At 40.2% G+C, this 16013-nt stretch overlaps 1 protein-coding gene across 4 annotated transcripts in view; it reads right to left on the bottom strand.

Moving 5' to 3' along the window:
• sptbn4a (spectrin, beta, non-erythrocytic 4a) overlaps positions 1 to 15612 on the bottom strand; it is a 31837-nt gene extending 16225 nt beyond the window's left edge. For 2 of the 4 annotated variants that reach the window (XM_014337991.2, XM_005935984.3), the window contains exon 1: positions 14569 to 15612. In XM_014337991.2, coding sequence (XP_014193477.1) covers positions 14569 to 14691 — 123 coding nt within the window. In that variant the 5' untranslated portion in view covers positions 14692 to 15612. The remainder of the gene's footprint in view (positions 1 to 14568) is intronic. The other 2 variants (XM_005935983.3, XM_005935982.3) reach the window with 2 other exon arrangements.
• Between the last annotated feature and the right edge of the window lie 401 nt (positions 15613 to 16013).

A 16013-nucleotide genomic window follows, 5' to 3' on the forward strand; every position in this document is an offset into this window, starting at 1 on the left:
TGTGGCACTGTCACTTCCTGGCTGAGTGATTTTGTTGCTTCTCGCTCTTGCACTCCTTTAATGTCAGGCTTTGCTTCAATGGAAGGCTCCTACAGATCGCCTTGCTTGCTACTAGAAACCTATAAGTTGCACGATGCTGCAAACAACTGTCAATTCAATTCAGTTCAATTTTATTTATACGTCACCAAATCACGACAACAGTCGCCTCAGTCGCCTGTCCACCACTTTTTAAGACTTGACATGTACCGTAAATCAACTTTCCTTTTGAAAGCATTTTTTTCATGAACCTTTTATTGATTCATTTCACCAAATGAATATTTTGAATTGAATAAACACACTAAGCCACAAACCTATAGATCCTTTTCCCAAGTCTGTATGCATTCTTGTATTTCAGGAAGGAGCTGGGAGAACAACAGATAGAAAGTGAGTGGCTAAATTTGGTTTTGTCCCCAAAATAGCTCAGCACGACAGAGCTCCACGCCAAGGCTGCAGCCCCCCGCTTGCAGAGAGGCAGGTGTACGGAGCAAAGTTTGGCCTTGGGCTGACCTAAAAATGGTATATGGCAAGTCTGATAAACCCCCGTTCTGCCCTTCGCTCATACTCCTCTTCTCTCCCCTAAATCTTTGAGCTCTGTTCATGACATGATGTGGATGAGGAGATTTGATGAGATCAAAGCTTGTGGTGCTTCCCTTTGTGTCAGTTCTTCCCTAGAATAGATAATTACCAGTCTCCAACTACACTGAGACTTAGGGGAGTAGGAGGCGTTTTCCTTCTATGACAAGGTACTCCTTCGTGATTTGAAGCACCAGAAAATGCTGCACTTTTTAAGGAAACGTCCTGTTCTGGCTTGCTCTGGATGATGCATTGCTTATTTACTTCCGTCCTATTATCACATCAGCCATGTGTATGGTGGGGTGCATCTTCTAAATCCTGCTTCTCTCATTTATCTTTCACAGAGTTGGACCTATATCCTATGGCTTTCATAATGCAGTGCTGCATTCCTTCTTTTGGCACAGTCTGCTAAACTGCTGCTAGCGCTCACTCGCTCACATCCCTCGCTCTCCCTCTCATAATGCAGAGCCAGCAGAAAGCAGGTCTTTCTCACTCTCTTTTCTCTTGGCTTTACTGACACACAGAGTGAGGCAGAAGGAGAAGAAATCAGAGAGGGGGTGGACAAAGGAGATGAGAAAAGGCAGACTAAAGGAAGAAGGGAATCGAGAAGAGAAAGAATCAAAGGTTTATGGTGCATACAGCCCAGGCACAGTCAGATCCAAAGGGTATCTGTGAAGGGAATTTTTGGAGGCCATCGTAGCTGACATAGTACCATATTTTAATGGCTACCACAAATAAATCACGCCATTATGGCAGCATTGTGTTGCCAAATTCTGCAGGCTTCCATTTAAAGCTGATGCAGCATAATTCAAAAGTGGGTGGGATTAAAGAGCTTGTTTCATTCCACTTGCAAAAACAACAGTGTATTCACACCACACAGATCGATGCACTGTAGGTGTGAATACACTCTTCTGCTCTGCAACTTGGACTATTATCTGCTGAACACCTGCCGCTAATGAATCTTTAAAAAATTACTTATTGTACAATTGTGGTTAAAAAGTGCATGAATTTTGGCCAGTTTACCCACTGAAGAGTCCACATGTCATGTTCAGACCAGTAAAACAGATTATATAAGACTAGAAGAAACATATGCGAGAACAAAAACAAAGATTTGTTATTCTGTTCAACAGTCACCTCAAGGTAGACCCTACAAGCGCTTAAATTCAGTGAATTCCAGCAATTCATTGAATTCAAGCGCTTAATTTGAGATTACATTATTAACTGTTAATAGTGTGGCAAATCATCACTATTCAATTCAATTCAGTTTTATTTCTATAGCACCAAATCACAACAACAGTTGCCTCAAATCACTTTATATTGTAAGGTAGACCCTACAATAACACATACAGAGAGAAAAGCAACAATCATATGACCCCCTATGAGCAAGCACTTTGGCAACAGTGCGAAGGAAAAACTCCATTTTAACAGGAAGAAACCTCCGACAGAACCAGGCTCAGGGAGGGGCGGGGTAAATGCCCCTTAAGTAGTTTTATTCAGTCTTATATAAGCATATGGGACATGTATTAAGAAATGATATATGCTGAGCCTTTAATGTGGTACAAGATGGCAGTGTGACTTCCTCTGATGTATGGTTTGGAGATGGTGGCACTGACTAAAAGACTGGAGGTGGCAGAGTGGAAGATGTTAAGATTTTCACTGTGAGTGACCAGGATGGACAAGGTTAGAAATGAATACATCACATTGATGGCTCAGTGGCTTTTGAGATAAACTTTGAGAGGCAAGGCTGAGATGGGCTTTAATGTGATTTTCACTTTCCACTGTTGCCATTTGTAAAATTGAATTTGACGCCCTTGACCTCTAAAATAGGTAAACAATTAGAAAAAAGGTCAAGACTTGGATGATTACTTAGTTAAAGGGGCTAGTGGTGTTTCCATATGGAGAAATCTGGCTAGAGAATACAATATGAAGAATGATTGAGTTAATCTGAATGTTTGTGTTAGCACAAATACACAGAAAAATGTGCAATAATTTGTCCAAATATTGGGCAAAGAAGATCATGTCTTCCTTTGGAAAGCAATCTGCTGTGCATGTATAGAACATGTGTATCCATACAAACTAAAAAGGTGTATAATAAGAATAAGTGAGCTCGAGTTAGAGTTGCTAACACAAAGCAGTTTGATGGATGTACTAAAAGAACACGTTACTGGCTCAGGTTGACCCTAAAGCCAGAATTGTCTTTGCCATATATGTGATTTCTTTTAATCTAGCAAGATCACCATAGTAAGTTGTGCTGAACACACAACCTCGTCTGGAGCTGGTTATGTTCAGGATTTTTGCTGTTTTCTGTCGGTTCATATGCTTCATACCTGAGGAGGAAGAAAGCCATGCGGCAATTTTACAACATGCAAACTGTATGTTTTCTTAATGTACAACTCTAATCTGCTTCCTGTAGTGTAGCTAACTAGTCTATTAGTAGGTTACTTGTGACAAAGAACATAAATAATATTAGTTTCACCTTAATCTGGCAACAGACAGGAAAATGCCACAGAGGAATGGACTGAATGTCCTAAATGTCTAAATATGTTTCAAGTTTCAGATCTGTAAAGGACTGGTGAACAGCAGTCACAAGTCATAAAATAAATATATTAACTCAATAATTGAGAAGATTAATGGTTCTTTTGCAACATCACTAACTGATGTAATTGCAGGCACAAAACTCTTATCGCCTTTTGCCATTTTATTTTTTATGTTCTTTATTCAACTTTCTCATCGATTTCTCTAACGATTTCACTCAGTGCAGCAGACAACATTCAATCTGTCCATTCTGTGCAAAGGATGAGTGAAATGACATGTCAAATGCCCACTTACTGTATATGTGACAGTGCGCAAATCCTGAGGCAGCCAGCCTGGTTTAAAAGCATGGCTTTGAGCCACTTTTACGTTTTGTGAATCAGGTAAAGCAAAGAAAGCTTGGTCATGTTGACCAGGTGGGAAAACAGGGAGATAAACAAGGGGAAGACATGCAGAAAAGGGCCACGCGTTAAACCCGAACCCAGGCCGCTGCACTCCATTTGTGTGGCATATGGTCCTCAGCTCACCCACAGGGCCAAACCGGCTCCCTGCATGTGCAAGCCTTTGACTGGGATCAAATGAACCAGTGTAGTACAGATATAAAAGTGTAAAGAGCCTGTAGGGTTGACACAAGATTATACATGCCTCTCAAATCTATTTTACAAATAGCGAGCAAACAGAACAGAAGCCAGAAAATGAATTAGTGCCTGTTGGTAGGCTTTTTATCACATAAAATAACCAATCAATACAGTGAGTTTGATGAGCTTTCATTAGCTTATGCTTAAAACACAACCTCATCTGGAAAATCCCTGATTTCCATTCAGAGTTTCAATTTAAAATAATCTATAAGTACCACATTTGCACCTACTTTTATCCTGGAAATATGTTCTAAGAAAAATAAATATTCTTTCCTGAGAGAGTATATTTAATACATTCATCGAGGTGTATGTTGGTAATACCACTGAATAATACCATGCGGTGCAAACTCTGTAAGCCAAGAGTGTTTTACTTTGGTTGAAATGCAACTGATAAAAGAAAGTTTTAAACCAGCTTCCTGGTTTAAACCGCCTGTTTGACTCGGTGTGTCTTCTGCATGGAGTTTGTAAGTTCTCCCTTTTGCCTGCACAGGTTCTCTCCAAGTAGTCTGGCTCCTCATGCAGTTCAGACAAGCTTTTGAAGGTAACTGATGATTCTTAATTGGTTTACACTGGGTCTTTAGATTTAGCAGATTGTGAGTGTGTGTCTGTCTGAAATATACACTGGTGACCTGTCAAGGCTCATTTAGGCTCAGTCAGAATCAGAATACTTTAAGAATAATATTAATACTTTAATAATCCCTAAGGAAGCTCCCATGTAGCCCAAAAAAACAATATGTAAATGGATGGATTTTAGGAGGCTGTTTATTAGTAAGAATATTCAGTCAGTAACCAAAAATTTATGCTATTCCAAATCTTCTCCATTATGCCATGTAACAGTGTTATTCTCAATGGACTTAGTAGTTTTTGATAATTATCTGTAGCACGTTTATAGTTTGTAGAGCCCTAAAACAGCAGAACTGAGTGCACAATGAGTAGTAAAATAAATAGATTAAGTTAGCAGAGTCTGAAGCCTAGCTTAACAAGGAATATTGATAACCACCAATGTGATCCCAGTCATCTCTGACTGGGTTTTGAGGTTTTTGTTGAGTCAGCTACAGAAACAAGAAGCATGGCTATGTTGAACCTGTCAAACTGAAATGTGATTAAAAAAAACTGAATGAATTCATTAAAAAAGTGACATAATGCTAAGATAGCAGTAAATCTGAAGTTGTGTTAAGGCTAATGAAGACTATACTAAAGTAAATACTAGAATGTAACAGTGCTGGGAAGCATATAATTTTTTCAAATATCATTGAGCAAACAGAAGACAGAATGTGACAGTTCACGACATCAACACACAAACATCTGTGAAAAATGAAAATCTAATATTTGCATATTTACAAAAGTATAAGGCCAAACAGGATGTTGGGTGATCCTAGCTTGCCAAAAAAACTTTACAAGCTGGAAGGGACTCTGTTGCTACATTCAAGAACAGTAAAAACAGATGGAGGATGACAAAAATAACTTGTGACCAATAGAGGACATGTGTTTGTTGTTTTGTTTTGTCTTTTTCTTTTTTAAATTACACCTTAGCTTAATTTCTAGACTTGCTGCTTCTGTGCTAGGCTGTCACTGTGGGAGGGCCTCGTATAACTATCGCACAGAGCTAGATAACCAAAACTGTCAAAGATACCATGTTACTCAGTGGTAACAGGTGTTTTTAGCAGTGACAGAAACATTTTGGCCACACAGTTTCTACTGAAAAGCACAATAGGCACCCAGTTAAAAATTGAAATTGTAGTAAATGGTAAATGGCCTGTATTTATATAGCGCTTTTACTAGTCCCTAAGGACCCCAAAGCGCTTTACATATCCAGTCATCCACCCATTCACGCACACATTCACACACTGGTGATGGCAGCTACATTGTAGCCACAGCCACCCTGGGGCGCACTGACAGAGGCGAAATTGTAGTACAGCACGAGACCTACTTGACCGCCTAGCTGTCAGTAAACAGTCTTGACATTTGGTTATTGAACACTGTGCTATTAAATAAATCCGTATGAAATATTGTTTAACTCTTGATTTGGATAAAATGTTTCTTGGTCTGCAGCCGTCCTTCAGGGCAATCAAGGCAAGCAGTATTTACTTGTCAAATCTAAAATTAGACATTATTTAAAAAGAAAGTATTGCAGTCTCTCCTTTCTCCTCAGGCAGTGCTTTCATAAAACTTCTGTCCTGTTTAGATCCATTCTTTACATTACTGCCATCTCATGGGTGCAGTTGGAAAGCTCGGCACTTGGCTTGTGTTGTGCTCATAGGAAACTGCGGCTGTCTCTGTTTCACAGGCATGTCAGTCTCCTTAACAGTGACATGAGCTGGGTAAGATGAACTCTTTTCTGGTGGTTTGCGGATGCACTTTGGATAAACCTCTAGTCTTTCATGGTAAACTGATGGGAGATCATCATGAGTTGGAAGCTGCCACTGGCTCTGTTTCCACTGCTCTGAAATCAGCTATGACCAGCACTTTTTTGCTGAAACAGAACTAGCATTAGCAAGTAAACAAGCTTCTGTTACTTAGCATCGTAACAGATGAGTTTCTTCTTGCTAACCACTTTGACCAACACGTGTAAAGACTGAGATTAGCAATTCCTTTAGTACATTAGCTAAGACACTTCTGATGATAATGAAGAGGGGAAGGTATCTGGTCTAAAAACGGGCAAGGTAATCAGTGCAGGCACAGCAGCACTTTCAGATTAACATCTATGAGAAATCACTTGACTGAATGTAAAGTGGTTAACCAGCTGTTTTGCCAACACTCCACCTTCATTTTTAATCCACCTGTAGATATTGACAGTAAACCATGTCACAAACTGCTCGAGCTTGTTAATTAGCAGATTTTCTTTTGTTATTAATATATATTAATGCACTTTTATTTTTAAATCATCTGCTTCTGAGCTAATTAACAACTTTTTTAGAGATATATGGTCCAACCACAAAAACGATTTACAGGATATGGTGAATGGTAAATGGCCTGCATTTGTATAGCGCTTTACTCAGTCCCTAAGGACCCCAAAGCGCTTTACACTACATTCAGTCATCACCCACATTCACACACACATTCACACACACATTCACACACTGGTGATGGCAAGCTACATTGTAGCCACAGCTGCCCTGGGGCGCACTGACAGAGGCGAGGCTGCCGGACACTGGCGCCACCGGGCCCTCTGACCACCACCAGTACGCATATGTTGATATGCTGATGATGATTACGAATATAACATAGTTAAAAAATATCAAATTAATTAATAGTTAAAATGTGCAGCAGTATTCCATTTAACACTGATGGGGAGCATTTTTCTGCAGAATAATTATTTTTACTTTTGATATTTTATGCACAGTTTTCCAATAACACAGTTTTATGTGTACGGAGGTGCAGTGTTGGGAAGGTTACTTTTAAAATGTATTCCACTACAGATTACAGAATACATGCCCCAAAATGTATTTTGTAACAGTATACCATTACATTACTCAATGAGAGTAACGTATTCTGAATACTTTGGATTACTTAATATTATCATGCTTTTTTTACAACTACATGAATGTACTATTGCTGTGTGATTTATTACTATTACTGAAGGTTACTCTCCATACCAATACCAACTAGAGTTTAAATCTTAATATAAATGAGTAACAGTACGGTGGACATTAGGTAAGGCTGCACGTTTTGCAGTGATCTCGTATAGAAAACTACTCCGTGCAAATATAAAACAGGTCCGCGGCTCCGAACCATAGTAAAGGGACCTCTGGCTAATACGTCGGGTTTTGTGTCGTAACCGAAAACGAGCTTTACTTTGTTGTCTGTGTCAACTTTGCTAGCAAGAGACAGAGAGAGGTGTTGAAAGGCTGCTCCAACTGAACTTATTGTTTCGGAGGAAAACACGAACACAGCCAACAGTCGAGTCTTAACGACTTACTTACAGCTGGGCTCGTCAGGCTCTCTTTTTGGCTGCAGTGGTTATTATTATATTTACATGCTTCCAGCTCCCAACTCGTATTTTTCAACTCTCCTTTTTTTTTGTTGCACATAACGGGTATAGGGCTATGCCTGTAACACTCTGCTCATATTGCCTTCATATTAAATAGTTTTTTGAATAATAATTTTAAACATTATTTATTCACGTCATTATGCAGGACGCAAGTCGAGGTGACATGGGCCACGAGATTGAAACACAGACATTCGAGCCTCTTATTATTATTAGTGTTTTGTTTGGGTTTCCACCAGTGTGTAATTACCAATAATAGAGAGGGCACAGCCTAACATGTGAAACAGGAAAAGAATGTAATCTATTATTTCAACAAAGTAACTGTAATGGAATACAGTTACTCATATTTTGTCTTTTAAATACGTAATGCCAGTACATGTATTCCGTTACTCCCCGACACTGCTGAGGTGTTGTCATGATCTTTTATTGCTTCTTTTCCTAAATAGATTGTTTGAAAAGTTCAAGTTCAAATTTTATTCGCCACATGCAGTGGCAGGTTACCCTGCAGTGGAATGAACCCGCCCCCCGACCTAACACACGCAACATAGAGCACGTGACCAGCAACAGGGTTGGGTAGGGGATAAGGAGTAATCCCAGGCAACACAGCAGCCATCCTGCCACTGCGCCGACTCTCCAGCGCGGGCCCAGACCTGCCTCGTGCTCCCAGGAGGCAACAAGCATCGAAGGCAATTCTTCCACCCATTGTCGCTGTCAGCCAATAGGGTACAATTTTTAATAAAATACTAGATATTTATTTGTCTAGATAAGTAATAACACTTTACAATTCTTCAGCGAGGAAGGACTGCAGAAAGGCAGGCAGCACAAATGGTATGCTTGAATCTGATCCAACTTAAATTGTTGTGGAAGATGTTTTTGTCTGTTTGGGAGCTGGTGCAAGTTGTCTCTGCTTGCCATTCTGTAAAGTCACATGCCACTGCCACAATGATATATCAGCACCACTACTTTATATGTTAAGTAAGTAACAAAATAAGATAACAATATCTATGCTAAGGTTAAAAAGCCAACTCTTCATGAAATTATTCCAAATTTATTTATATAACCCCGGAATTAATTAATGGATGGTCCAAACAAAAAACAGTATTTCCCATGATCTCCACAAAACTCCTGTTGAACCTGCTCTTTAAATTATGATTTTTGTTGTTGAGTATTGACAATGTCAAGCAAAGTACTTAAATGTTCTTATTATCAACAACTTTGACTCAAAATGAGCATTAAACTGATCCTACACTGAAAAAAAGGGATTGGCCATCTCTTGGATTTATGTAAGCATCTTGCGTGTATTTAACACAATTGCCTCATGCTTTAAAGTTAAGTGTAACTATATAGTGTAGAAACTACATGATATGCAGAGAGGGTAGATTAAATTGTCCATATCATGTTCGAGTGAAGTAAGTCAATAATATAGCAATGTTAAATCTCACGACACCGCACAGGATTTCAGTCTCACGCGCTTTGGATCGTGGTTTGAGGAAGGCGCCTCTTGGGTGGCTGTTACATTAAAAAAGTCTACCTTGTAAATTGAACACAAAAATTTCATGTTTCTGTCTTGAATGTAATTAAATCATGTAGGATCTGTATGAAATTCAACAACTTAATTTGTTCTTGTTGAGATAACATGATATAATCTAGTAAGAAATTCACAAGATCGCAAGAGATTTCAAACTGCAGGAAAATCACTGGAGTTATAAGAGGCAGACAACTACACACACACCACGTGTATGCTATTGCTATTTATTGTGGTTTAACCTGTCAAGGACAAAAATGTACAGAAAATTCTGCATCAAGCCTTGAAATCATAGCTTTCCTGCTTTTTTTTTTAAAGCAGCAGGTGGCATGGTGGTTAGCGCTGTTGCCTCACAGGAAGAAAGGCCTGGGTTCAAATCCACAATCTGGCTAGTTTGCATTGGTTTCTCTCTGGGTGTTCTGGTTTCCTCCCACAGTTAAAAGTCATGCAGTTGTTAGAATTAGGGTTAGGTTAATTGGATTCTAAGTTACCTGTGAATATAAGTGCAAATGGTTGTTTGTCTCTATGTGATAGACTGGTAAGCTGTCCAGGGTGTACTCTGCCCCTTACCCTATCACTTCTGGGTTATGCCCCAGCCCCTCCTGCAACCCAGATAAAGATAGAAGGATGATAGTTGTTCAATAGATCCATTCATGTTAACCAGACTCTAAACTTTGTTGAACATTATGTAATATGAAGACAACATGTAGTATTTGAGTGACCAAGTAGTACTGGGTTAAAAGTTATTGAATAGTGTTGAGATAAAATGTCAAAATTACGAAGGATTAAAATATTCCAAGAGCTCACCTTACTTCATCTAAACATGTTTCAATTGTGTTTTATCAACACAAAATGCACAGGTTTATTGAATATGAATAAGTTGTGTTGATTTAACTCAGTTGTTTAAGTTTCTGCCAAAGCAAAACAGTTGTGTGCAACCAATGTCCACTATTGAATTAAATAAATCCAACATGGATTTTTTTCAGTGTACCAATGAATGATGAATAGTAGCTTATACCCCTGTTACAGTCAGAAACCTTACTGTCCACACAGTGGGAAACAGTGTTTCATCATGTATCATTAAAAATCTGTAATCTGTCACTGAATCCAGTTCCCAACAGGTGCACAATACCTGAAAATAGTAGCCACAGACAGGATAAGGACACTATTGGTTCTTCTGACTTGCCGTACTAATAAAAACAGCATTGTGTCTGAGCACGCCATGTTGGATTAAACAATCCAAGGAGCTTGAATGTAAAGCAGGCACATGAAATTGATCCATCATGTATGTTAAGATGTCTGAAGCAGTTTTGTCCAAGTGTTTTTTCCCCTGTTAGATCTCAATTGTTAAAAAGGGGAGCTGCTGGAAATACTTGTATATTATCAATGTCCACTGTCTGTGAATATGACATATAAACAAATCTATGTTCATCTCAACTCACTGCAAAAATATACTGGGTACCAACCTTGAGCAAAACACAGATAACCAATTTGTTAGGTATCCATTTTTAGTTACCTAATTTGTGTCCGTTCAGTGATCTATGTTCTCCAGCTTGTTACTTCCACAGCGTTTGTTTACAATCCACTAACCCCTGAGCCCACAGGAAGGCAAAGCACAAGGTCAGCTAGGATTCCACCCACTGTAAGAGAGAAACACCCACAGTTCCTCCACATATATGAACCGACATGGATCTTTGTGGCTCTGCTGATTAAGTAATGTGAGAGAACAGAGGTAAGGCCTGATACAGGAACCCTTCCAAAAGGATGCAGAGTTCTCCGGTCCCAGCACAGCAACATCTTTTTTCTGTGTCTCTCAGGTAATGACAAAGATAGCATTGGGGTAGATTAAGAGGTAGATTAAACTGTCACTGTCGGGAACACAGGAAATCAAGGCAGTTAGCACATGTTAGACAGTTTTTATGGAGTAGCCATCTTCTGCGCTCTGTGTCAGTCCTTTCAGTTTTTCTGCTGTTTGGCACGAAAGGTTAAAAACAAATGCACTGATTTGGAAGAAAAGCAGTATCCTATTTCATTCTGTTTTCATTTTAGAGGTAAAAGTGGATTCACATTACAGGCAAAACCAAGCAACAATCTACAAGGCTAATAAACTGCAGTTCTTCAAATAACCACTTGAAGCCAACTCCAAAGATGAGTCAACCCCCTTTGAGTCTTATGTTAAAAACACTCAACTTAACAGCAAAAATAAGCTCAACGGTACAAAAAACTAGTCTTATAAAAGATACAAGTAAGAAGACCAAATGTTCGTGTATGCCTCTCATCCAAATATGGCCCCTTGTTGGCTCCAACAGAAACAAGATGGCAACAGCCAAAATGCTAAAATTAAGACTTCAAAAAGGGACATTGTATACCAGTGCTTGTGCCTTAATAATTATATCCATCCTTATATAAACTCTGTTGGCAGAACACCAAGTGTATTCCTTCATTCTAATGTAACAGTTTTCTATCCCAGTGGTGGACAAAATATATAATTTAACTGCAATGTAAGCTGATCAAAAATGGTTCAAGATTTTACTGTATGTTTTAACTGTCTCACTTTATGTTCTACCTCCAGCTTGTGTAAAGCAGCTCATGAAAGCAAAAATGAACAAAAACATTGCAGTGGCAGGTCCTGAGACATGTCCAGGCTAATCCTTTAACTGCCTCAGTGCTGTTTTTAAAACAATATTTGTATTCTAGTTACTGCAGTACCAGAACACATATATTGTGTTATTATTGTATCATTTATCAGTGTAGCTGCCAAATGACATTACACTAATAAATAACACATTTGAATACATAAAGATTGATTAAAAGACCTACCCTAGTTATCAAAACTATGTGTACTAGATATCACCAAATATGACAAATATTGTTATTAAAGGAGACATTAAATTTTAACAGGTTTACAAAGTTTTCTGCACAAATACAACAAATACAAATAATTGTTGTGTGTGTACCTATGGATTACACCTACAGGTGCTGCTCTGCCATAGAAACTCTCGGCACACAGTTTTTGTGTTGATGTTAACGCCAGCACCAATTTGGGGCTCTGAGTCAGCAAAGAGTTGGCAACTTCATGGTCTGCTGCTCTGTGGCTGAGTTATTAAATGTGGTTCCTAATTTCCTTCTCTCACCGCAACCGCTCGTGGCAGAAGGCCCCGCCCCTCCCTGAGCCTGGTTCAGCCGGAGGTTTCTTCCTGTTAAAAGAGAGTTTTTCCTTCCCACTGTCGCCAAAGTGCTTCCAGCTGTGGAAATGGGACTGAAAACACCTGAATTCAAAGATTGAGATGTGTGGCAGAAAGGTGTTTGCAGTTCAGAAGCTGGAACCATTCACTATTAGCTAGAGACACTGAGTTAAACCCACTAAGTCAAGCTTGAATGTACAGTTTTGGCAGAACAATATACAAACCAAAAAGGTAAATGTGAAGGTCAAAACAGATTTGACAGAGCAAAAGGTCCAACACAGGGTTTCTATGGGGAGATCTCAGTTAAGCTGTAGCTGCCAACGTCTGTCTTGTAATCTGTTAACCAAATTTCTTTCTAATAAAGAGATACCACAACGACTCCTAAGTTGTATCTATTTGACAACATTAGGTCGTTTGAGTTGTGTTGTGACATTAATTGAGTCTTTTTGTAGAAATACATTTTTACAGTAGTTCACTGCTCAACTGGTAAGATCAGGAAAAATTGTGTCCTGCACTTCTACACCACAGTACATAACCCTAATGAGAACACAAGTGAGTGTGGCTGCTTGGATTCTCCAACTATCCCTGGTCCACAGCATCAACAACATCTCCAAAAAGCCTGATTACTAGAAATGTAAGTCCTACTATGTTTTTGTTAGTTTGCATTGTTATTGAACTACGCTAAGGTGTCTGTCTCAGTCTGAGGGTCTAGACTATAGCACAATGAACCTTAAAATGCATTTCACACATGGACAACCAAGATGGCTAATGAGGATTTCCTCATTATACCATTGTAAGATTTGTCTGCAAGGGTTGTGCTTACAATTGGTTACACTGTCACCCTATGAATATCTAATAATTCAATATATCCTACAAAAAAGCTCTAATAATTTAAAAGCAATTAATTTCTTTATGCATTCAATAAAAATGAATGACTTAAACATATTGAAATGTAAATGTCTGAATTTCTCTTATTTATTTATTTCTACTGCAGATGAATATATTCACATAATCTGATAGAAGCAACTCATCTGCTGTGGACATCAAATAGTCAAAAACATTGCTGCCAGAACACCCGTTACACAATAAGAGACAAAGTAATGATGGTTTTTGTATGATAGGAAATGAGAAATCCGCTCATTAACCTTCCTTTTTTTCAGAATATGGAAAAAATAGTGATTAAAGTACTTAAAATGGAGCCCTTAGAAGACTGCAGTAGTTTCTGGATGACATTTTGCTAATGTTCATATGATGCTTGAGGGACAAACTACTGCCTGATTCAACCAGTTCACAGTGTTTGTGGATCGTCATCAATCTGAATGCATTAAATGACATCACTACACATGCACAGTGCATATGGAGTCAGAGTCAATAAAATAATTTAGGTATCAAACAATGTTATACTGTGCTCAAGACAAAAACTGTATCCAAAATATGTGCAAAACTACAATTTATTCAAACTTTTTTCGTATTTACTACTAACATTTAAAATGTCACATATAATGTACCGGTGATTTAAACCAGCAGATTTCAATGCAGGCCTAGAGCCCATCTAAGCTGAAAAACATTGTGTATGGATGGGATGTTGCTCTGTCAGGATTTCAGGAAAGCAAAGCATTATGGGAAAGCAGAACAAAAAAAATGATGTGAACTGACCCTATATCACTTGTGTCACATAAAATTAGTACATACAAGCAAGTTACAGTGTCTGCACTTTCTGCATGTGTGTCCATAACTGCTGCACATGTTTAAATGTCCTCTGAATGAATCACTGTAACCTCCATAACTGAGCAGGCTGGTCAAATGTCTGCATCAAGAGGCAAAAGAACCACAGGGATCACACCACCTGTGAATCTGAAAACAGCACAGCTACTGTAGCAATGTAACCTTGACACTGTAATTCAGGATGTCCCCAAGCTGAGTGATGACATGTCACCCACTTTCACTTATTCGATTTTATTGCCACCACACCCACCATCAACACCGTTTCTTTGTCACGTGCTCTCTTTGGCTCACGTGCTCTGCCTCTTTGACCTCCCCATCCCTCCCCCACTTTTCCACAAACAGCCCTCGATCACCTCCACTCACCTGTTCTATCTTGGCCAGCCATTCTTTATTGCGGGCCAGTTCTGCCATAAAGGCCTGGTGCTTCAGCCACTTCCTGTGTAGCTTTTGAGCTTCATCCCGCGCTGTGTCTCGGGCCATAAGCATCTTCTCTTCCACCCGCTGTCCCAATCACTGAACTAGAGGAGACAAAAATAGCCACTATCAGGAGCCCAATGCTCGAGCCAGCCCTTCTTCCCCCCTTTTCCACAGGACGTCCTGCCTACCTCCTCTACGCAAGAGCCACCCGCTCTGCTCTGCAGGGGCCTAGGTACCTGTGCTGTCACCACCCACCCCAGCCCCCACCAGGCACACTTTTCTGGGAAAAAAAATCAAGATAAGCACCTCAGCAGCAATGGTAGCAATGGAAACACTCAAGCCCTTCCTTCGGGTTGCCCCTGGGTCCTCATGCCCTACCAATTCATGGTGTTGCGGTCCTGATGCTGCAGTGCCTGCTAGCCAGTCTCAGAGATGGCAAAAACAACCGGCTAAAAAGAAGAAATGCGCCAATTACAACACTGGTAAAGAATGACACGCACATCCAAGATTCCTCGCAGGTCGTGTGTTATCGTCTAGCTCCAAATGTCAGTTACAATCCAACCATCAGTGATGTGTGTGTAGCATAGCAGAATCCTTCAGCCGGGGCAAAACCTGACCATCCACCACTCGCCAGTCCCGGTCAATCTGTAGTCCTGTCTAATGATGCTGTAGACACAAGGAGGAGGAAGAGTTGGAGTGGGAGGAGCAGGGTGAATGGGATGCAGAGGCAGTGCAGAGGAGGCCGGATAACATAAGGTGTCCGCTCTTGAAATGCATCGTTCCTACCGCTGCAAAGATGCACATGCAGGCTGGTGTGAGATAGTCCACTATTTTCTCTCCTCACTTCTCCTTCCTCAAGTCCCTGAACAGCTCAGCCGTGGTTGGTGCATGCTGCTGCAGTCCTTGCCTCTCAGCTACGCTTCTGTGTGTGTGCGTGCGTGAATGAGTGTGTGTGTGTGTGTGTGTGTGTGAGTGTCTGTGCAATCACAATCAGCACTGCAGTGCCGGAGCAGCGAGAGAGAGAGAGAGAGAGAGAGAGAGAGAGAGCCAGAACGAGAGAGAGGGAGGAGGAGAGGGAGGAGGAAAGGGAGACAGTGAGAGGAAATGGAGAAAGAGGGAGCGCCAGAGCAAAAAAAAAAAAGCATGGGAGAGCGAGTCAAAAGAGGAAAAAGATGATGTTAGTGGGGGGGAGAGGTGAAACAGAAAGAAGAGAGAGCCTGCGTCATCCCTCTGTGTCACCAGGGACATTTCTCTGCACTAGAAATGACTGCACTCGGAGCGGGAGCAGGGTTTGGGAAGGAGGGGGGAGGTGTCGTTTTAAAACAGCTGAATGAGAGGAAAGGAAGACGCATGCACACATGGTCCACGGTGCAGCTGACTGATTCCCATCA

Source organism: Haplochromis burtoni, unplaced genomic scaffold (genome assembly GCF_018398535.1).
Source record: "Haplochromis burtoni strain Fernald_Lab_line unplaced genomic scaffold, NCSU_Asbu1 Contig_24, whole genome shotgun sequence".
NCBI lineage: Eukaryota > Metazoa > Chordata > Actinopteri > Cichliformes > Cichlidae > Haplochromis > Haplochromis burtoni.